The sequence below is a fragment of the Trichechus manatus genome, unplaced genomic scaffold, assembly GCF_000243295.1.
Source record: "Trichechus manatus latirostris isolate Lorelei unplaced genomic scaffold, TriManLat1.0 scaffold00123, whole genome shotgun sequence".
Lineage (NCBI taxonomy): Eukaryota > Metazoa > Chordata > Mammalia > Sirenia > Trichechidae > Trichechus > Trichechus manatus.
In genome coordinates this window covers 8024981-8048398 of record NW_004444059.1, presented here as the reverse complement: position 1 = coordinate 8048398, position 23418 = coordinate 8024981, and the positions used below count along the sequence as shown (strand labels likewise).

Genomic DNA, 23418 nt, shown 5'->3' with positions numbered 1-23418 from the left:
ACCTTGGGTTCCCTATTACCAGCTTTCCTGTCCCCTCCTGCCATCTAGTCCTTGCCCCTGGGCTGGTGTTCCCCTTTAGTCTCATTTTGTTTTATGGGCCTCTCTAATCTTTGGTGAAGGGTGACCCTTAGGAGTGACTTCATTACTGAGCTAAAATGGTGTCCAGGGGCCATACTCTAGGGGTTTCCCCAATCTTTGTCAGGCCAGTAAGTCTAGTCTTTTTTTGTGAGTTAGAATTTTGTTCTACATTTTTCTCTATCTCTGTCCGGGACCCTCTATTGTGATCCCTGTCAGAGCAGTCAGTGGTGGTAGACGGGCACCGTCTAGTTGTACTGGACTCAGTCTGGTGGAGGCTGTGGCACTTGTGGTCCATTAGTCCTTTGGACTAATCTTTCCCTTGTGTTGTTAGTTTTCTTCATTCTCCCTTGCTCCCAAAGGGATGAGACCGGTGAAGTATCTTACATGGGGGCTCACAGGCTTTTAAGACCTCAGATGCTGCTCACCAAAGTAGAATGTAGAACATTTTCTTTATAAACTATGTTATGCCAGTTGAGCTAGACGTTCCCAAGACCATGGTCCCCGCAGCCCTCTGCCCAGTAATTTGGTTTAGTTCCTCAGAGAGTTTGGATTCATCGATAGAGCTTCCATGACCTTGCCTTGTACAAGTGCTTTGGTATTTTTTTTTTTTTTTTGGTACCAGAGCAAACTGGAGTGGAGCCAGGTGGTTTCTGCACAGCAGAAAAATGCACATGTAGATATAGACCAAAATTATCAGATGATAATCTTGACATTGTCTATAGGAAAGAGGGAGTGGTAGGGAGAAAAAGCAGGGTGAAACAAGAGAAAGAGAAAGAAGGAAGAGAATGTGTCAAATTAAATTACCTTATTATGAAGTTTATATTTTTCCTAATGATTTAGTAATGGATGCTGGAGAAAAGACATTGAATTTTCTTATAAATTAATGTAATTGCCAATAAAGTCAGGGATATGCCAGTCATTTGACACCCATAGAGCTGTGATAGGTTGTGAGATGCAATATCTGGCAACAGTACCTGGAGAAGGGCTTCAGCTGAAAATATGAGAAGCCACAGGGCGCTAAAGATTGGCAAGCTCAGGGAGTTGGCCAGCACAGCACAGCCTATGGGAAAGGAGCCTGAGCCTGCTCCCTGCTTCTGGTCATTCTAATGTTTCATTTGATGAGAAGAAAAATGTCTGCTCCTCTAACTGGTGCATCATTGTCAGAGTTGTTTGTTTATTTTCTTCCTTTGCCACTTCATTTGCTGCAACACTTTGAGATCCATGGGGGACAGGGAAGCTAGCTATGAATTACTGAGTGCTCTGTCCTAAGAGAGCAATAATAAGTGCAGTCTCTTTCACGTCAGCAGGAATAGGCTCAGCCTTGCTGTCCTCTCTGCTCTCCTGTACTGTTGAAGGACTGTGATCAGGGAGTCAGAAATGATGGAATAACTAGTGACACATAGAACAAATGATCAGCAGAAAACAAATGTGTGAACAAGACGTGAAGGATGCTTTTATACCCGACTGGCAAGAAATTTGATTAAGGGAAATAAATTACATGCTGCCAAAGTGATGACTCACTGCCCTACTTAGACAGGCAACATTTTGAAGGGAAGGAAAAGAGAGCATGGTGCAGTACAGAGAGGCTCAAAATAACGAGAAATTTTCATTCTGACTGGAGGATGGAGACTTCCAACAACACACAATAAAGTACGTATAGTATTTAAAATATTGCTTCTTAGACATCCTCTTTTAGAGTGTATTTATAAGCAGTGATGTATAATACCTAACAATATCTGAGCTATTCCTTGTTACCTGTCATTACCATCCTATCCTTATCTTAAGGAATTAAAGTTAAAATTTAGTTTGTTTATAGTAAATGCTTTTGAATACAGTTGTGGATATTTTCTATTCATCCATTTATTCGTTTGGTAAACATGCCTTGAATGACTACTATGTGCCAAGCATTAGAGACGCAACAAGGAACAAGAGACATGCCCCTTGCTCTGATAGGCCTATGGTTAGTAAAATATTAAGTTAGTATTTATGGAATACGTACACAGTAATCATTTCACATGCACAATTTTATGCAACCCTTACATAAAATAGTCCTGTAAGATAGGAATTCTTTCCATATTTTAAACTGGAGAGAAATTAGGGTCAGAGAGGTTGTATAACTTGCCCAAAGTCGCAAGCTAAGTGGTGATTGGGCCAAAATTCAAACGATATTTCTGGCTTCTCCTGTACTATGAGAATCATTTACCAACCCATTGTCATTTCATAGTGACCCTATAGGACAGAGTAGAACTGACTCATAGGGCTTCCAGGTTGTAATCTTTAGGGAAGCAAATTGCCACATCTCTCTCCTGCAAAGAGGCTGGTGGCTTCAAACCGCTGACTTCCAGTTAGCAGGTGAGTACTTAACACTGTGCCACCAGAACTCCTTTGAGCATCACATAGAGTTCTCAAATTATAACAGTTTATTAATAGATAAATGAGAACTAATTAAATTTCAATAATTGCTTTCATTAAACTGCACATACCTTATAATTTTTAAAGCATTTTCACATATGTTATCTAAGTTAATCATTAAAAAAGTAATTGTTTCATTGGATCCAGTTTGGGCAGTTTACCTGCTTGCTTCTTCTACCTGCCTCTGTTGGCAAAGGAATCATTCTAATTAGTGTGAATAACCCAATTAGAGTAATTAGAAGCCAATAGGCCAATAAAGTGCTCAAATGCACATTATTTCTGTGATAAACTTTAGAAAGATATAACCAGTGTGTACAGATTTCAATAATTTTCACTTGAGCCTGTATTTAGATACTGATGATAACATACATTATTGAAATTAAAGGCTAATGTATTCTTCCACCAATCATTTAGTTCATTTTTCTGCCTCCTGAAGGACATTATTTAATACAGTCTAGACAGGTGTGTTGCTCTCACCTCAGATATCTCCAAGAGAAGGAAATTGGTCATAAATTAATCCTGGTGTTTAAAAACCAATCTGTTGGATATCTTTTTCTTTTCCAACGATATTCTAAGTGGTCCCTGCTGTGAATTTGACCCATTTCCTCTATGTTTTCTCTAAGAATTCAGCTCAGCTTTTTCTAGAGATAAATTATTTATGAACCATAGAATAATCTATACATGAAAGAGAAAATCTGCTTATTCTGGGCCATGTATTACCAATATGCATTTTGTCTAGCTTCTACAAAGTGCTAGGGTTCTTGCAAATCGGGGTGGTAAATATAGCCTCAAAATCATTCATTACTGAAAACAAAATAAAAAAGACCCGCCATTTTTCTTTAACCTGTCAGTACGATGCAAGCAATCAGTAGCACTTCCTTTTTGCAGTTTTAAATAATGTTTAAATATATTTATATGTCAAACATTAAAGCAGTAGGTATTTTCCTCTGAGACTTGCTTTCATACTCTATCTTAATTTGTCCTTTACACTTCTCAACACTGTCATGAGATTGTTTTATATGTTATTACATATTCTTTCAAAACATGATTTAAGGTCTTTTCAAGTTGAAATTTCTTTTGTGTCCACACACTCTAATACCCTGGGACATGTGCTCCTGGAGTTACTGTAAGAAGAAATGGCTGGGTTCTGAAGGCACCAAATGACTTAAATCTAAGAGTGTGGCACCTCCACTGTAGTGTCCTATTTAGCATGGTCAGGCCCATTCCCACTATGCTGCATTTTTCAATGACGTTAATTAAAATCATTAATATTTTTGCAATATTAAAAATACATGCATGTGAGTCTCAAACAGCTATCTGGTTGCACTGATCTGTGTGCATATCTGTGTTCACATTGATCTGTGAATTCCTTAAGAGCAGGCAAACTGAGTCTTTCTTTTGGTTTCCTCACATCTACATGCCTGGTTACAGTGGTGAATTTGCCATGAAGATAATAAAACTCACATTCCACGTGTGAGGCTCTTTCCAGGCCCTGGGTGGAACTCAGCAATTATATAGTCAGAGTTTTTGCAAAATTTGTAAAAGCAACATATTTTAATTAAACTGCTGCAAAGTGTTGTAGCTCAGTTTGTGTTTGTAATTTTGTAGTCTTTCTTAAAGAAGGCTCCCCAAATTTTAAAGCTTTAGGCCTCACAAAACCTAGATTCTCCCCTGCTGACACATAAAGGGAGATTGTTTATTCTTTGTTGAATGAATAAATGAAAGAAGCAAAGGGGGAGGAGGAATAAATATATTATTACTCAATATATATTAACATTTAAAAACTAGCATATCTGGCAAAAATTTTCCACAAGTCACCAACAGGTAATGCTAACAATTTATCCTTGTCTAATCTATGTGAGTTTACAAAGCTCTTGTACAAACGTATTTTAAACTAATCTTTATATGAGAACTTAAATAAAAATTAATCTATTAAAATGATTAATATTGAAATGTTTACAACAGTGATATTTATAGAAAAGGCAGATATTAATATACTCAATTGTTAAAGAGGAAAAAATTAAAACACATCATAATCATACTGTATCACTCCTGGAATGATGCTGAATTCTTCTGACACCAAGTCTACTCTTTTCTTTACAACATGATGTTTATAGATGTTTTAAAATAAACTTAAAGAAAAAGAATAGAAAATAAAATAGAATTGATACTATTGTTGACACCAATGAAAATTTTGCATTTCTCTTTCTTCTCCTCCCCTCTCCTCCCTTCCCTTTCCTCCTTCCTTCTCTCCTTCGTTTTTTTTCTCCCCTCCCCTTTCCCCTTCTCTTCTCAATGCAGGTGTTTCCTATTATTCAACTGCCATAAACCTAAAGTTCTTTTGAAAAATGAGCCTAACCTTTATTGAACACAAGATGAAATTGTGGTTGCTGGTCAGTCACCTTGTGATGATATCTTTTACAACCTGTCTAGCAGGTAAGGAACACCTTTTGCATAGTATTCATAAATTATACAAACATAATTAATGTATTTGTTCATTTCATTAAATCTGGTGTGTCAAGTTAAAATTAATATTTTCTTATGACACATGGATAAAACAAGTAAATGAATGTATAATTAGGTTGACCCTATTTTCTTTTCATTTTTACTTTCAATTAATATTTTAAAAAGATTTAGTCAGTCTGATATAGTGGTGTGCTGATAAATGTTTAAAAATAATCTCTAGAGATTTTGCAGCATTTGTTGATTTCTTGAGATTAAATACTCTCACCATGACCAATTTCAAATTAACAACTTGATATCAATGAATGTGGAGTGGAAAAGATGTATAACAGCTTCTATTATATAGTATTTCCACCAAACAGATACAATAGACAAACAACCTTAAGAGCATAAATAATAGTAAAATGTAGTAAAATAATTAGAAGGTGATGGGTTTTTAAGTATTTGTTACCTTTGTTTTTAACATAATACATTTAATTGTAAGTTAATATAGTTTAATTTTGAATACTTATTGTGTTTAAAAACTGATTCACAAAATTCCTAAAATTTAATCACTTCTTGAGAGCTGTTATGAGTAGGTTCAGCACACTCCTGAATATTATGGATCTTTTGCCAGTTTAGTCAATGTTATAAAAACAACACTTAAATAATCTAAATGTGTATAGTCACATTAAGGATAACAAAACAGTTTTAAGAGTGATCTAGTTTTAGCTCAAACAAATATTACATTTACATCTTTCAAAGAAGACTATGAAGAATTAAGAGAGATTTCCTACAGGTAGATTTGCATTATGTTTTGTATCAGAAAACAACATATTTTCTAATAATCAATTTTAAAAATAACTATCTCAATTACTTCAACTCAATAAATACTTGTTGCATTTCTATTATATGTAAGATAGATGAATCTCATTCTTTCATATATCAATCCATATTGATCACTTTAACAAAGGACCTGTGGACATTTTATTGTATATCTTATTTTTTATTAACTTTAAGAAAATAAAAAATACAGTTTTATTTTGTGGCATAAATTTTATTGTACTGACTCTAGAACTCCACCTTAAAATAATATAATTAGTACTTAATGATTTTAATGACAGTGATAAATATGTATTTATCAATATAAACATAGATAAATATATAATGACATTGAAATATATAACAAAAACAATTTTAATGACATTGAAAAATAACTATAGTAAAAATGTTTATATATATAATGTAAATATAATAAAGAAAATTTTTATTGTAGTATTTATTGTGGCTAACTCTTATTTCTATTAAAAAATAATAATAACTTAGTAGTACAAATTTATACTAACTCTGTTGACTACAATTTTTAGTGCTACAACTATAAAATGCAAAGATGAGAAATAAATATATTACTTTAATAGTAAAGAGTCAGAAATCTCATTTTGTTAACTAACATCTCAGTTAGTTGAATAATGTTTGAAAGCACAACTCAGAGAGCTGCTTCGGAGTCAAAATTGTTTTTTCTTTTATTTTTAGAGTTCACATGGCACAGAAGGTTTTATGGTCATGGAGGTAAGTTGATGTAAAGAGTAATCTTTTTAAATAGCTTTTTCAAAGTGAATGATATTCCATCTCTACTTTAATCTATGAACTCTCTAGATTTGAAGACAAATGCTTAGTGTTAGATCACTTGAAAATTTTGTAAAGATGTCTCTTCAGAGATTGTAGGGCAACTTGTTTGTTTGCTTGCCAACATGAATGAATGAACACAGCACAAACAAATATCCTATTAAAGGATTGTAGCAGATAGAAAATATTCATTAAACGTGACCTTTTTTTGTTTGTTTCCTGCATGCCCTCTAGCAACTTTATGCTACTGAATTTTGAAGCAGTATTTTAAATATTGAAAACAGCTAGCTTATTTTTGAAGGCCTCGAGCTTTGCTGCCAGAGAGATAACTGAAATTAATGAATTTGGTGCCCTGAGATTCAGTTTGATTAGGGGTCCAAAGATGTTTCAATTTTCATTGTTTAAGATTCGCTGAATATAATTAACAATTCAGATACTTTAGATTCTACTCCAACCACGAACGACTCTTGCCAGAAATAGAGGCAGCATGGTATACTAGAAGGCGTATCGTCTAGAGTAAGACCAGCCTGGATTTGCATCCTCATTCTGGTGCGTGATATATGATCTTATGTAAATTATTCAACTTCTATGAGCCTCCACGTTCCAATATATAAAAATCACAAGATTGTTGGGAAGACTAAAGAAAGAATGTGAGTAATAATTTCTAGCGCAGGGACTGACATAGGAGGTGCTCAATGAACATAGAAAAATTGGTCATTTATACAAGCCACTTCATAGTGGTAAGATAAAAGAAAATTAAGTGGAAACACTGAGAAATCAAGCTGCAACCTTTGTGTCAAATCAAGAATATCCATGTCAGATTGAGTCAGAAAAATTTCCACTTGTGAGTGGATGTGGGGTTTAAGAGAAAGGAAATATTTAGTCTGAATTCCACCTAAACTATTTCTGGGTCCACCTTATTAGTTGAGAATCAGTGCAATGTACGCTATAAAAAGATCAGTAAGATATGTTCCTTGACTTAAAAAGTAGGGTATAAATAAGCTAAGTACGTGGGTAACACTTTTATAAGAAAGATATATAATAGACACTTTGGGGGATTACGGAATATTTAATAAATAGGTAGTAGGTGGAGCCTACTACTAATAAGTATCATACCCTAAGTAATCAACATTGTGACTCTCTGAGGAGGGACAGTTGTAAAACTTCCAAATGTTCCCAAGCTCATTTGATCACCTAGCTGATAGTCACAGGAGGAAAACAAAACAAAACACCCTTATCTATGTTGACTGGTTTCAATTTAAATTCATGGCTATTAAAGTCAAGTGGGCAGCTGGTACTGTGTTGGCAGCAAACATACTCCGCTTCCCCAGTGCATTCATTTTCTCACTCTCCAAGATCATGTCATACTGGCCCCTCTCTTCTCAAACCTTCCACAAGTTCTTGCCCATCCTTACTTTCATCAGACAACTTCATCCTTTTACATGGAGAAATTAGAAACAACCAAAAGAGAACTTCCACAAGCCTCCACTACTGCATCTAGTCATCTCCTACATCTATGCCCATATACCCTACTTTCTTGCCTGTTTCACAGGTAATCTCTCCAGACCAAGCCCTCCACTTGCACACTTGGTCCTATCTCACCTTGTCTATTTAAGTTCAGTGCTCTAGCAATTGTCTCCTCTCTCTACTCATAATCAAATTCTCCCTCTCTACTGGATCATTCCCGTAAACACACAAATATTCTGCAATTTCTCTCATTAAAGAAAAAATCCCTCTGTCGATCTCCACACCTTTCAGCTAATGTCCCATTTATCTACTCTTTTTTTTTTACAACAATATTACTCAAAAATAGCCCATGCAACTGTCTTCAATTCTCTGACCCTTATCCTCCATTAAACCTACTGTAATTAGGCTTTCACACCACCACGCAGCCCAAACAAGGTGCCTTGTTTACCTCACTAATGGCATGCACATTGTTAAACGGATAGTCAACTCAAGTTTTCTACTTGACCTACCAACAGCAGTACGGCAGTTCTAGTATCACACATAGATACACATACATGTACAGGTAGAGACTGTTTGTTTTTTTTATTCTTTTATATATCTTTTTTAAAAACAAAACCTTTTCCGGAAACCTTTCAGTAGATCTCTAAACACCTCAATGCCCAGTGTTGTCACACATACCACCAAGATAGTCATCAGCAAGGGTAATGGAATTAACACTGGTCAACCTTTACTTTTAAGTCATATTTGGGTGGGATTGATCCTTAAACAAATCTGATCTTGTCCAGAAAGGTAAAAGGAAAGAATAGATACTGTTTAGTCAACAATGTTTGCTACATCACTGAAATTGAGTTTTTTTCCTCACTTACAAATGAAAGTGTTCTATCCAATATCCAAAACCAAACCAAACCCATTGCCGTTAAGTTGATTCTAACTCATAGTGACCCTATAGGACAGAGTAGAACTGCCCCATAGGATTTCCAATGAGCGGCTGGTGGATTCAAACTGCTGACCTTTTGGTTAACAGCCAAGCTCTTAACCACTACGCCACCAAGGCTCCCTATCCAATATATCATCCTGTATATACAGTAGGCTTTTTCACTATTATTTATATAGCAATCTTAATAGCCTAGCTGACTTAGGTTTGTATGTTTTCCTTTCATTTTATCTTTTTATGTTGTTTTATTTTTGTTTGTTTTTTTCTGTTGACTTTGTTTTTAAATAAAAGATTTTATGTATTAAAACAGTATATAAAAATTGTTAGTTCAAATAATAAAGTACTACAAGGTTTATAATAAAACCAGCAAAATGAACCTCACTCTTCCGCATGTCTTTTTAAAATTTCTTCTTTTTTAATTTATTAGATTGTGTAAATGAAACATTTTATTGTATAGAGATAAGGGAATAAATATAACTAATTTGTGCATACCATCACCAGTAGTTGCCGTCCAGTCGATGCGTACTCTTGGTGACCCCATGTGTGTCAGAGTAAAACTGTGCTCTATAAGGTTTTCAAAGGCTAATATTTCAGAAATAGGTTACCAGGCCTTTCTTTCAAGGTATCCCTGGGTGGACTTGAATCGCCAACCGTTCCAATAGTGAACCTGTAATGTTTAGCTTTTTTTGTGAGTACCTTAATTATTTGAGAATAACTATTTATTTTAGGTGCTTTTTTTTTTCACTGTTGGTCTGCTTTTACCACACTTGAAGGAGAAAACAAGCAACAACAACAACAAAACTGCATCCATTTCATGATCAACACTCACTTAGGCTAACATACAATGACAATAAATATCTCTTTAAATCCTTTCTAATTCAGTGAGACAAACCATAAAGGAGGGAATGAAATAGAAGCATAATATCTATTTTATAAATATTAGCATGTAAAATAATCTGTACTTTTTACACTTAGGTTAATGATATTACTTTATCAAGGCTGAAGTTGGAAAAAAATTAAAAATCTCTTGATTGCTTGGCTGTAGGGAGAGAAATTATGGAATGCCCCATGTCTTTACAGCACTGGCATCCAAATTTCCCAGTTTTTTTTCCATTAGACTCACGTCAATTACTTAGCATTATTTTCAGCATATGTTTCTATCTCTATAACAGACTTTATATCATTCAGTGACAATGGATTTTACTATTTTGTAATATGGTCACTTGTAGCCCCATTAATTGAACTAGATGTGAGGCAGGCTGAGATGAGCTGGGTCCTAGAAGCAGGCTCACCACCTAGGGCATGCTGCATGTGGTCACATGTAAAGGAGGCGTTGGAAGATGCCCAGACAGTTATGCATGAACACGGTGTCTGGAGGCTGCAGGGGTGGACCACGGGTGAAGGAAGTTGTTACTATCAAGAGATGTGACGAGCTCTCCTTGGGTAGGTGAAACCAAGCAGAGGAGAATTGGCGGCATAGTGATTAAGAGCTACAGCTGCTAACCAAAACATCGACAGTTCCATCCCACCATGGGCTACTTAGAAACTCTATGGAGCAGTTCTACCCTGTCCTATAGGGTTGCTATGAGCCAGAATCGATGTGACGGCAATGAGTTTTTTTTTTTTTTTTTTTTTTAACTTTTCTGCTAGGAGCCCTGGTGGCACAGTGGTTAAGCGATTGGCTGCTAACCCAAAGGTCGCAGGTTCAAAGGTACCATCCTCTCTGAGAGAGATCCCTTAAAGATTACAGCCTTGGAAACCCTATGGGGCAGTTCTGCTGTGTCCTACAAGGTCACTATGAGTCAGAATTGATTGGACAGCGATGGATTTTGGAACCTTTTTGCTAATCTCACCCTTTATTTTAATAACTGGATTTCTGCATGTTGTACTTTAGTACATTTTACTTTAGTTATGGTAAATTACTGCAATGTTTCATATTACCCAAGACCCGAAAGGACTGAGGCATTGGAGTATTCAAAGCCAACCCCTAAATATCCTTGCTCTGTCATCAGTGATGAAACATTGGCTGTGAAAATAAGAGGCTATAAAGTCTGGAATAAGTATGCTTTGAGAAAATTTAAATATTGCCTCATTGCATCATTTAGAGAGTTTCCTGGATATCAAGAGAGCTTGCACCACTCTCCCCCCCAGTACCCCATATTCTAGACTCTTCAAATTTTGTCACTATTGCTTCTTCCTTAGACTATTCTTATGGCATTAAAAAAAACCAAACCTGTTGCCATCGAGTTGATTCTGACTCATAGTGACCCTATAGGACAGAGTAGAACTGCCCCATAGGGTTTCCAAGGAGCAGCTGGTGTATTCAAACTGCCAACCTTTTGGTCAGCAGCCAAACTTTTAACCACTGTTATGTGAAATTATGTTTAATAACAAACTGATTGAGATGACATATTAAACAAAAAGAAATAGAATTTGCTTCAAAATGGATATAAAATAAATAAAGAATAACTCTTGAGTACAAATAATAATTATACTTTCAATTTCCAGAAATAAAATAGGATAGCAAGATAACAGTGAACTATCTCTACATAGTGAGACTTGAAATAATCCCATTTTGGATAATACAGCTGACTGGTTACATTAACTGTGAAACTGAAAAAAAGCAGTAGCTTTTGTCTGTCATTTACATCTGTAAATTTGACTGCAAATATTCATAAATGATTTGTTTCTTGTTAATCTTAATTGTACTTAAGAAGTATACTTCTGCAATACATTTATGATAGTCACTGTATAGTAGAAAATAAATGAATTTGCATTAATAGCAGATCAAATGAAAGAGTAATGTGAAGTGTTAAATCCTCAATTGGCTTGTGAAGTCATCGATAATTCTGTATACTTTAAAAGATTCTTTTTAAAAGATTCTATCAAGTAAGAAAAAGGGCATGTATTTACAAACAATCTTAGTTTTTATATTTTAAACATAATACCTGTTTCTTTTTTCTTTTCCTTTTAACCCTATAAAACTTCCAAAGCATCAATCACAATCTGTCGTCTAATTCTTTATATAGCTGTAAAAACAGTAAACAGGGCTGTATTTTCTGTAGTCTGAGTATAAGCCCAGGGTCAGTGGATCATTTTCTGAGTCCCGTGGGAGCCCTTCTTTTCCCTTCATTTGAGTGCCTCAGTTGAGTTAACAGAGCAATGAGCTCAGGTGCTCTCTTCCAGGGGGTTACAAAATTTGCATTCAGAGGTTCACACCGAGCATGGCAATACAATACAAATTCTTATTTTGAACAATTTATTTTTCATTGCTGTTGCTTGCTGCCGTCGAGTAAATTCCAACTCATGACAATCCCATATGTGCAGAATAGAACTGTTCCATAGGGTTTTCAAGGCTGTGACCTTTTGGAAGCAGATTGCCAGACCATACTTCTCAGGTGCCTCTGGGTGGGTTTGAAGTGCCAATCTTTCATCTAGTAGCTGAGCGCTTAATCATTTGTGCCACCCATGGACTCCACCAATTTATATCTCAAGGGCCAAATTTGTTCACAAAGTAAGTGCATAGGGTAAATGAAAAACCATCTAATGGAATACATTACTTTATTCAGGTCTAAAAATTTTAGAAAAGCAAGAAACATACATTTACAAAATAATACTTGTCAGAACCATTAATATGATGTGAAGTGTGTTCAATTCTCAGGAAATCTCTTCAACAGAATGTTTTTCAACATGAAACATAATTTCAATATTTTGTTGAAAATTGGATTCATATTTTTTGTCCTTATGCTTCATTGTCTATTTCTATAAAGAGCAAATTGTAATGGAATATTGGAAATATATGTATATAATTTGTGAAAAGTACTTCTCATTGAGAAGAAGAATAGTATGGGACACTAATATTATCCAGTTTGGCCTATAAACTTTAACCCAATTCATACAACAAGTGCTCGGTCTTTACATACATCCTTTGAGGGATTATCTATCAATAGATGTAGCCTCATCATTATTAGTATATGATATTCTTTTCAATGGATATTTTCGTTGCTGACAGCTTTTCAAGAAAAAAAAGAAACTTCTTTTTTTAATACGTATGGTCAAGATGTAGAAACTATTTAAAATGGGTCCTCAGTTTTTTTTTAAAGCTGACCAAATTTATTTCAAACACATACCTTAAAATCAAAAGATATACTATCAAAAGAAATATTTAGGACTAGCTTTTAATTAAAATATGCAAATCTACCAAATAATCTCAACATAGATGTATGCTTATGTGAATCTGTCTTTGATATTTTTGAAGGTACCATATAGTACTTTAAATAATCAAGGCAATTATGAATGAAGCAGATGTGGTAAAAGTAGTTCTTTAATGGAATCTAATTAAACTGTAAATTAAATTGAGAATTTGGAATTATGACCATACTTATAATGGCATTGCCAGAGGGCATTATTGAAGCAAATGCTAACCAGACCATGATTGTCTATTTCTACATTAGAAGTACAATAACGCCCATAGTTTTTTATGTAATGCAACTCTGCACCTGTTGATATAAGTTTAAATTTTATAAAGTCATATGTCATTGCCTAATATTCCCCAGTATTAAATGAAACTGATATTTAGTTAGCTGAAACCCCCCCCAAAAGATACCAAACCTATTGCCATCAAGTTGATTCTGACTCACAGCAACCCTATAGGACAGAATAGAACTGCCCCATAGCATTTCCAAGGCTGTAAATCTTTATGGAAGCAGACTGCCACATCTTTCTCCCACAGAGCTACTGGTGGATTCAAACTACTCACCTTTTGGTTAGCAGTTGAGCGCTTAACCACGGCACCACCAAGGCTTTTAGTTAGTTGAAAATCTCTCTAATTTGCTGATGTTAGTGGAATGCAGGTCGGAGAAGGCCCAAAGGATGACCCCTAACCCCAAAGATCTGAAATTCTCTTAACAGTGTCTTTTGCACAGCAGACGTTAATTTTAATAAGGTAACATTTTTTTTTCTTTCATGGATCATGCTTTTGGTGTTGTATCTAAATATTATCACCATACGCAAGTTTAGAATCAAGTCATTGACTAAACTGAAGACAACTAACACCTGTAGTTTATGAAACCATAGCCCGTGAGACGGCTGTGTGAAATTCTTATCCTACCATTGATGTAGGAAATGGAAACTCAAGAGCCAATCCAGCAGATATCAGTGGTCTATGTTTAAATTATATGCATAATTGTATCTAATCTCCGTTTATCCTGAAATCTGACGATCTTTTCCATTGGTAATAATAATGGCATCATCATGAGGCTTGCTGTATAAGTATAATATAATTAGAAGATATTTATGAGCTTTGTACTCCCCAGAAGAGTATTTATTTTTAGTTTTCTAAATATTTAATCTCTCTATATATTTTTAAAAACATTTCAAACATTTCACACTGAAATAATTATTTAACAGTGAATAAGGTGTGAATTGAAGTCATGTTCAAGAAGAGAATCTAAATATATCGATAAAAATGTGCTGTTCTTTATACAGCTAGAACTTGTCCTTTTAAGAATTTTTGTGTGAAATTGGAAAGAACAGGTCTCTAGTTTGGCAGGTATTACTAAGTTGCCCCAGTCAGAAAAGCTGTGCAATTGAGAGACTCAAGGCAGATCTTAATGAAGTTGTCCAAGTTGGAAGAAAAGTAGCATATGACTTTTATCACAGATAAGCACAAGGTTATTTTTTTTCAGAGATTGGAGAATCAGACCCTACATATAAAATGAAAGTTTCTAAGTTATCAGGGATGTGGGATTCATTCTTCATTTTTCCCAGGTGTGTAGTTACATTCTGAAAGGCCAGAAAATTTGGGGCATGATCAAGAAAAGTATTAGAAGCAAAGCAGAAAACATATTCGTATCTCTGGTTTTCACAACCTCAAGAAGAATATTGAACTAGAGACAGCTCAGAACAGGACTTTCAAAATCAGCAGCAGAGAGCTTCTGTGAGCACCTCACATTCATGATCTTGGTTAGGGGTATAGTAGGTCCAAGAGGTCCTTAAGGCACGTACTCCTATTTCTTCCTTTTTAAAACAAAGAATCCAGTTGTCTTAGATCTCTAGTGCTACCATAACAGAAATACCAAAAGCGGATGGCTTTAACAAACAGAAATTTATTTTCTCACAGTTTAGGAGGCTATAAGTTCAAGTTCAGGGCACCAGTTCTTAGGGGAAGGCTTTCTGTTTGTGTCAGCTCTGGGGAAAAGTCTTTGTTCTTTGGCTCCTTGGTGATCTTCATGTGGCATGGCATCGATCTATCTACTTGCTGGCTTGCTTATTTAATCCCGTTTATATCTCAAAAGAGATTGACTCAAAATACACCCTACACTAATCTTGCCTCATTAACATAACAAAGATAACCCATTCTCAAATGGGATAATAACCAGAGGCATAGAGGTTAGGGTTTACAACATGTATCTTTGGGGGGCATAATTCAATCCATAACACCAGTGTTTACAGAAAACAACAGCTAGCAAACTGCATTAATGGAGCTAAATCTAAGGCCCTATAGTTCCTCTATTCTGACCCATCTATTTATCTCCTATCTGAAAACACTTTCCTATGGGACCCTATGGTTACGGAATTTTTGAGGTCTGTAAATTTTTGAGTGACAGTTTCAGCAAATTCTAACTAAAAATAAGCATCTACCTTTGAAAGATTTGGGCCAAGTTTGGAGAAATTAATGCTTCATACTGAGGAAACAACTTGTGTATTCTATTAATCATCTATTTGTATAATAAATATGTATTGAGAATCCAAAACAACACAATGCTAATAACACTGTGTCTTAGTCATCTAGTGCTGCTCTAACAGAAATATCACAAGTGGATGGCTTTAACAAAGAGAAATTTATTTTCTTACAGTCCACTAGGCTACAAGTCCAAATTCAGGGCATCAGCTCCAGGGGAAGGCTTTCTGTCTCTGTCGGCTCTGGAGGAAGGTCCTAGTGATGCGTCAGTCTTCCTTTGGTCTGGGAGCATCTCAGCGCAGGAACCTCAGGTCCAAAGGACACGCTGTGCTCCCAGCACTGCTTTTTTGGTGGTATGAGGTTCCCATGTGTTACTGCTCGCTTCTCTCTTTTATATCTCAAGAGAGATTGGCTTAAGACACTAATCTCGTAGACCTCGTCAACATAACTGCCACTAATCCATTTTATTAGATTATAGTGATAGAGTTTATAGCACATAAGGAAATTACATTAGATTACAAAATGGTACACTATCATACAATACTGGGAATCATGACCCAGCCACGTAGACAGATATTTTTGGGGGACACAGTTCAATGCATGACACACTGGATCTACAAGAATCAGTACAGCTTGGTTTCTGGCTTTTATAAGCTTCATAATTAGTCTATGAGCTGATATATATAAGAAATATAAATTAAATTTTTAAAGAATTAGCAAACTCATGAGAATATGGACAAAATCAGCACTTATTGATTGCTGACTATATGCCAGGGACACTACTAAGTGTATTAAGAGTTCTCACAATAATTCTGTGTGGTAGATTCCATTATTATCCCTACTTTATAAATGAGGATATTGAGGCTTGCAAAGATTAAGTAATTTTTCCAAAGACACATTGCTAAATAATAATGAGGCAAGATTTTGTTTTTAATTGTGGTGAAAATACACATAAAACATATGCCAACTCAACAATTTCTACATGTAAAATTCAGTGACTTTGATTATATTCTTCAGGTTGTGCAACTATTCTCACTATCATTGTCCAAATTATTGGACCACCATTAACATAAACTCAATATTTCCTAAGCAAAACCTTCCCCTTTCCCTTTCCCTCCTACCCTGGGTAACCACTAATAATCTTCGATTTCTATGTATTTGCTTATCTCAGGCAAGATTTAAATGACATAGTGAAGGGAAGCTGGAACAAAGCTTTTATCTTCAAGGCTAATGTTGTTGTTGTCAGGTGCCTTCGAGTCGGTTTCGACTCATAGCGACCCTACGTACAACAGAACGAAACAGTGACGGGTCCTGCGCCATCCTCACAATAGTTGTTATATTTGAGCCCATTGTTGCAACCACTGTGCCAATCCATCTCATTGAGGGTCTTCCTCTTTTTCACTGACCCTCTACTTTACCAAGCATGATGTTCTTCTCCAGGGACTGATCCCTCCTGATAACATGTCCAAAGTATGTGAGATGTAGTCTTGCCATCCTTCCTTCTAAGGAGCATTTTGGCTGTATTTCTTTTGTTTATTCTTTTGGCAGTCCGTGGTATATTCGATAATCTTTGCCAACACCACAATTCAAAGACATCAATTCTTCTTCCATCTTCCTTATTCATTGTCCAGCTTTCACGTGCGTATGAGGCGATTGAAAATACCATGGCTTGGGTCAGGTGCACCTTAGTTTTCAAGGTGACATCTTTGCTTTTCAATACTTTAAAGAGGTCTTTTGCAGCAGATTTGCCCAGTGCAATGCATCTTTTGATTTCTTGACTGATGCTTCCATGGGTGTTGATTGTGGGTCCAAGTAAAATGAAATCCTTGACAACTTCAATCTTTTCTCTATTTATCATGAGGTTGCTTATTGGTCCAGTTGTGAGGATTTTTGCTTTCTTTTTTTTACGTTGAGGTGTAATCCATCCCAAAGGCTGTGATCTTTGATCTTTATCAGTAAGTGCTTTAATCCTCTTCACTTTCACCAAGCAAGGTTGTGTCGTCTGCATAATGCAGGTTGTTAATGAGTCTTCCTTCAATCCTGATGTTCCATTCTTCTTCATATAGTCCAGTTTCTCAGATTGTTTGTTCAGCGTACAGATTGAATAGATATGGTGAAAGGATACAAACCTCATGCACACCTTTCCTGACTTTAAACCACACATATCCCCTTGTTCTTTTTGAACAACTGCCTCTTGATTTATGTACAGTTTCCTCAGGAGCAGAAAGAAGTTTTCGGGAATCCCAGTTCTTTGCAATGTTACCCATAATTTATTACGATCCATACAGTCAAATGCCTTTGCACAGTCAATAAAACACAGGTAAACATTTTTCTGGTATTCTCTGCTTTCAGCCAGGATCCATCTGACATCAGCAATGATATCCCTGGTTCCATGTCCTCTTCTGAAACCAGCTTGGATTTCTGGCAGTTCCCTGTTGGATACACTGCTGCAGCTACTTTTGAATGATCTTCAGCAAAATTTTACTTGCATGTGATATTAATGATATTATTCAATAATTTCCACATTTGGTTGGATCACCTTTTGTATAGGCATAAGTATGGATATGGTTGATGTTAGAGAAGACAAAATGTCTGCATGTCATTTGCTTAAAAATTTATCTTAAAAATAATTTGAAGGTGTGGACCATGGCTTTGATGTAGCAGGGTCATTCCAATGACCCCATGTAAGAATGCTCCCCGCTTTCTAGCCATATAGATTATTATTGATTCATTTGGGACATATGGCTTTTAACTGCCTCTGTAAATGCTGCCACATTGGTGACATGTAAATGATTCCCTTCTCCTCATCGTAACATGAGGTGTCACTCTTCCCTTCCAGAGAGGATAAACTGCCAGGAACAATGGCTTCCCAATGTGGGTCGATGTTTGTGATGGATTTGAAACCAGTTGATCAGATCACATGTCCATGTAATTTGTTTATTGATTGTTCTAGATGTTTCTGAGTACCAGTGCCAATCACATGTTTAGAGAAAACTAAATAAGAACTGATCCGGGAAAGGGTCCAGTTTTCTCACAACATCTTGGAACTCATCTGTCTATTTATTAAGCACCTAGCTTGTTCCAAAATACTAGATAGCTAGCAAGAGAGTTGTGTACATAGCAGCCTATCCCCAAGCATTTGCAATGTAGTAGAAGAGAAAGTTACATTCATTATCGCAATAGGTGTTTTAAGTACCATACCTTGTATAGGGAGTTATGGGAACATAGAAGAGGGCTACCTACAGCAGGAGGGGTCATAGGTGGCTATATGAAGAAACTTATTCTATGGGTAGGTCATAAAGGACTGTACAAAGTTTGATAGTAGGAGAAAAGTGGGACGGTGATTTCAGAAAAAGGAATAGCATGTGCAAAAGATCAGAGGCATGTAAGCATGGCTTGTCTGAGGAAGAGCAAAAAGTTAAGCATGACTAAAACACAAGGTACTTCTGGGGGACATGATGGGAGATGAACAGAGAAGAATTTTAAATGACGAACCTGAAAGTTTTCCTTCGAGTTGTGGAGGAAAATACTTACGTTTTAAATGAAAAGTGCGATTTTGTTTTTCAAACATTTTTTTAAATAACCTTTTTCAATTTATCCAAATTTTATCTAACTTATAAAACAGCACACTGTAAAATAATTTTATTTTTATCTTGTAGTTTCTGAGGAAGACAAAGGATTTGGACCAATTTTTGAAGAGCAACCCGTCAATACTGTTTATCCAGAGGAATCACCGGAAGGAAAAGTTTCACTAAACTGTAGGGCACGAGCCAGCCCTTTCCCAGTTTACAAGTAATGTACCTCACTGCTCTTTTCAGAATGGAATGCCTGACTAAAGATTACAAATCAACATTTATGACACTATTCTGACAGATAAAAGCTAAGATATAAGTCCATGGACATGAACAAAAATATTGGCATAGAAACTATTAAAAAAAAAAATTGTCTAATGGCCAAATAGATAACGTGTTTTCTTGAGCGTATGCAAGTAACTCATTTACTATTCCCTGCACAGCCTCAGGTAATGCCAGTGACATCTGACATTATTCATTTAAAAATCTTCTGATGGAGATCACATTATTAAGCATGCAAAAACCAAACCGCATTGCCACTGATTCAATTCCGACCCATAGTGACCCTATAGGACAGAGTAGAACTGCCCCATAGGGTTTCCAAGGAGTGACTGGTGGATTTGAACTGTCAAACTCTTGGGTAGCAGTCATAGCTCTTAACCAGTATGCCACCAGGGCTCCAAGCATTCAAAAGGTTGTATAAAAATCATGCACAATTTAAATATAGAGATTTGAGGAAAAATATTATTATATGCTTTGACCTGGATAACTCATACCTATAGATGATGGATAATATAGAGGATGGACATTAATTCACACACACACACATATATATGAACTATATTTAAAGAGCTTATATAGATAATTCTAGAGACTACCACTTTTTTCCCAATAGTCTCAAATCTATATTCCAGAAAACATACCATGTTTCTTAATTTTCTCTACATTGAAGACAATCTCTTATCTCTTTCTGTTTGTCTATATTGCATACTGATGCTATCAAAAATAACTTTATATAAAGAAACCATGGACTTTCTTGCTTCAGTTAGGTTAGAAAAGTATACTAACATCTTGTCTGACACAAAGAATAAGATTAAAAAATTAACCAAATGCCAATGGATTTAAATTTCACCTGTCAAATGGTTCCAAGAAGACAAAGAAAGTGATTGATGAGGAAATTGAGTCTCTAGTGTGTTAGTGTCTTCTGAATTAATTGAAAGTTGTCACTCAACAAGGTTAATTTTAATAGTAGATTTTTGTTTTCTGGATAGAAAAAGAAATGTCATTGTTACAAAAAGTTATTATCAAAGGCAATATTTCCACCACTGCCTCCCACTCTAGTTAATTACTAATTTTCTCTTGCCTCTGGCTATAATTACAAAATTATTCCTTAAAATACATATTTGGACACAAAATCACCATCCCTTTGAAATTGGATTTATCATTTCAATTTCATGCATGGAAGTGCAACGTAAGTAGATATTTTATAAATTATAAATAACATTTTTGTTTTGAAAATAATTGATGGAATAAACTTAATTCTATCTGGAAGCCATAAGTTTTAAAAGCCCATGCACATAGGCATGAACATAGGATAGCATAATTAATAGGGGCTGTAGAGGAGATATAACCCAAGCACATAATTTTACAGGAGAGGAAGTTGAGTCATAAATAAGTAAATTGTCTTGCTCAAGAGCTAGTCAATCACAGATTCAGGACAGAAATACATGTTTTATGACTTCAAAAGAGACATCATTTTTTCAGTATGTGTATATCTAGATGAGGAGGCCTGGTGGCACAGTGATTAAACACACAGCTGCTAACTGAAAGGTTGGCAGTTCCAACCCACCAGCTACTCTGTGGGAGAAAGATATGGCAATATCCTTCTGTAAAGATTACAGCTTTGGAAACCCTACGGGACAGTTCTACTCTGTCCTATAGGGTTGCTGTGAGTCAGAATCAACTCAACAGCAACAGGTTTATATATCTAGATAGGTCGATAGAGTCTCAAAATCTATTTCACTCATGCTTATTCTGTGACACTCTGTCTTTGACATTCATACATGGAACCTTAGAAATCAGCCTCCAGGCTGGCATGAAGTCTACAAAACAGAAGGGGTTGTTTTCGGACGGTGTTCTAGAAATATCCACAGCTGTGCTTCTCCTTGCCCTACCCTTTCCCTCTATAGGCACAGTAAGAAGCAAAGCTTTTCTTGGCAAATATATCACTGAGCCCTTCCCAAAATTTGCCCAAGCACTGAAGTTCCCAGGGCATATTTGGCCTGACTATCCACACGTTAATATAGAGGGCCAAAAGAGAGAAGTAGATATTTCATCCTGTTATGAAGGCAGCTTGCTTTTGACAGCCTAAAAATTCGTCTCATAATGCAGATTTTCTGATGGAAAAGAACACCTCAAATTGTTTAAAATTCCCTTAATATTCAGGGCAAGCTATGCTAACCTCGGTCATGCAAAATTTGTCATTCACACAAGAGTTTTATATTTGTAGCATATTCTGTGATAATTTGGTATTCATGGCAACATCCTGAGAAGTACAACAGGGAATTTGACTTCCTACTTACCAGCCTTGTGGCTATGACTCTTCCATTATCTTGTTCAGGCCCCCAAAGTAACAAGAACTACAATAAAAACTGTACTCAAGGCCGTGTTAAAGGGATGGTGTATGCCCCTGAAAACAAACCAGTGAACCTACCCAAACATAGCAAAACTGAATCATCCTGTGAAGTAAAAGGTAAAATCAATCCATTGGGAGGAAGTTAAGGCAACACATAAAAATTGGGGGGAAACATAATGAAAAATTAAAAAAAAAAAAAAAATCAACAGTTGGAGCTGCCCAACAAGGAAATCCACTGCCTTGACAAGTCCTAAGCAACTTGACTCTGGATGGTTCAAGCAGGGACCCGTATGGTCATCGTTTGGGGGAAGGGGATTATTCTCTGGAAATTTGGTAGGTTTAAAAAATGCAAAAGCACAGTTTTCTACGCTTCTAAAAGAAGCATAAATTACCTTGTATACTATAAGAAATTAAAACTGAAAACGTTGTAGTAATTTTCATTTAGCAAAAGATACTCTCTTTTGGCAAGATTTATATCTTGATCAGAAATGTGCCAGGCAATGAGCAAAGCTGTCACTAAGACACAGGCCATTTGTCAAACCTTAAAGGATAAACCTTAATCCAGAATGTTATAAAATCCTGAATGTGGTCATCTTAATTAGAAACTATTTTATACATGTATTCTTCCCATCTCACCAGGAAAGTTAGAGCCCATTGCTAGTTACTTTATTGATAACACAATTTCTGTCAATTACGGGTCTGATTACCTGCAACATGTCTCACTTTGGTTGTTTTGGATATGTGATAGGAAAACAAATTCCCTTTATCAAGAATAAATAATCTGAAAGGCCCAAGTGAGAATTAACTCTAGGCCGAAGAAAACCGTGTTTTACTAGTATATTTGTGACTTAGTAACCGATAGGTCCCACAGACTTTTATCATTTTCAAATTGTGTGATCGCCCTCTAGTGGTCAGAATGTGCTATTTACTGTGCAGGATCCTGATTATGTTCACTTTATTGAAAAATTACTTTAATATTTAGTATCATATATTGACATTTTATATTTTATTTCTCTTATAGTGATGCTTTAATATTATATATTTATATATCTAGTTCATAGGTGGTTATCATTTATAATCTACTTATAACTGCTAAGAAATAAATTTATGGGGCAAAACCCAATGGAATATTTGTCCTTTGTGATACATCATGAAAAAAAGAGGAAATATGTCATGCACTTTAGCATTTACCTTTCTGTGCCTGAGCTAAATTATAAATTAAGAGCTCAGGGACATGGAATTACAGGGTGTGAAGAAATACCACCTTGAGTGATCTACTTAATCATCTGACTTCAGATGTAGCTGAACCCATATTACTTTAGGATGATGATCCATACACTGTCTGCAGGCCTTGTAACCTTTAATATGACATTTGTTCCTTTTTCTCATAGATGGAGAATGAATAATGGGGATATTGATCTGACAAGTGATCGGTACAGTATGGTAGGAGGAAACCTCGTCATCAACAACCCTGACAAGCAGAAAGATGCTGGAATATACTACTGTTTAGCATCAAATAACTATGGGATGGTGAGGAGCACCGAAGCCACCTTAAGTTTTGGATGTAAGT

At 35.7% G+C, this 23418-nt stretch overlaps 1 protein-coding gene across 3 annotated transcripts in view; it reads left to right on the top strand.

The window, feature by feature from the left end:
• The window catches only part of CNTN1 (contactin 1), a 262164-nt gene that overhangs the window by 70411 nt on the left and 168335 nt on the right, over window positions 1-23418 (top strand). Inside the window, exons 2-5 of one of the 3 annotated variants that reach the window (XM_004384586.2) lie at window positions 4792-4926; window positions 6466-6501; window positions 19301-19433; window positions 23240-23412. In XM_004384586.2, coding sequence (XP_004384643.1) covers window positions 4839-4926; window positions 6466-6501; window positions 19301-19433; window positions 23240-23412 — 430 coding nt within the window. In that variant the 5' untranslated portion in view covers window positions 4792-4838. Of the gene's footprint in view, window positions 1-4788; window positions 4927-6465; window positions 6502-19300; window positions 19434-23239; window positions 23413-23418 lie in introns of those variants that run through there. The other 2 variants (XM_004384584.2, XM_004384585.2) reach the window with 2 other exon arrangements.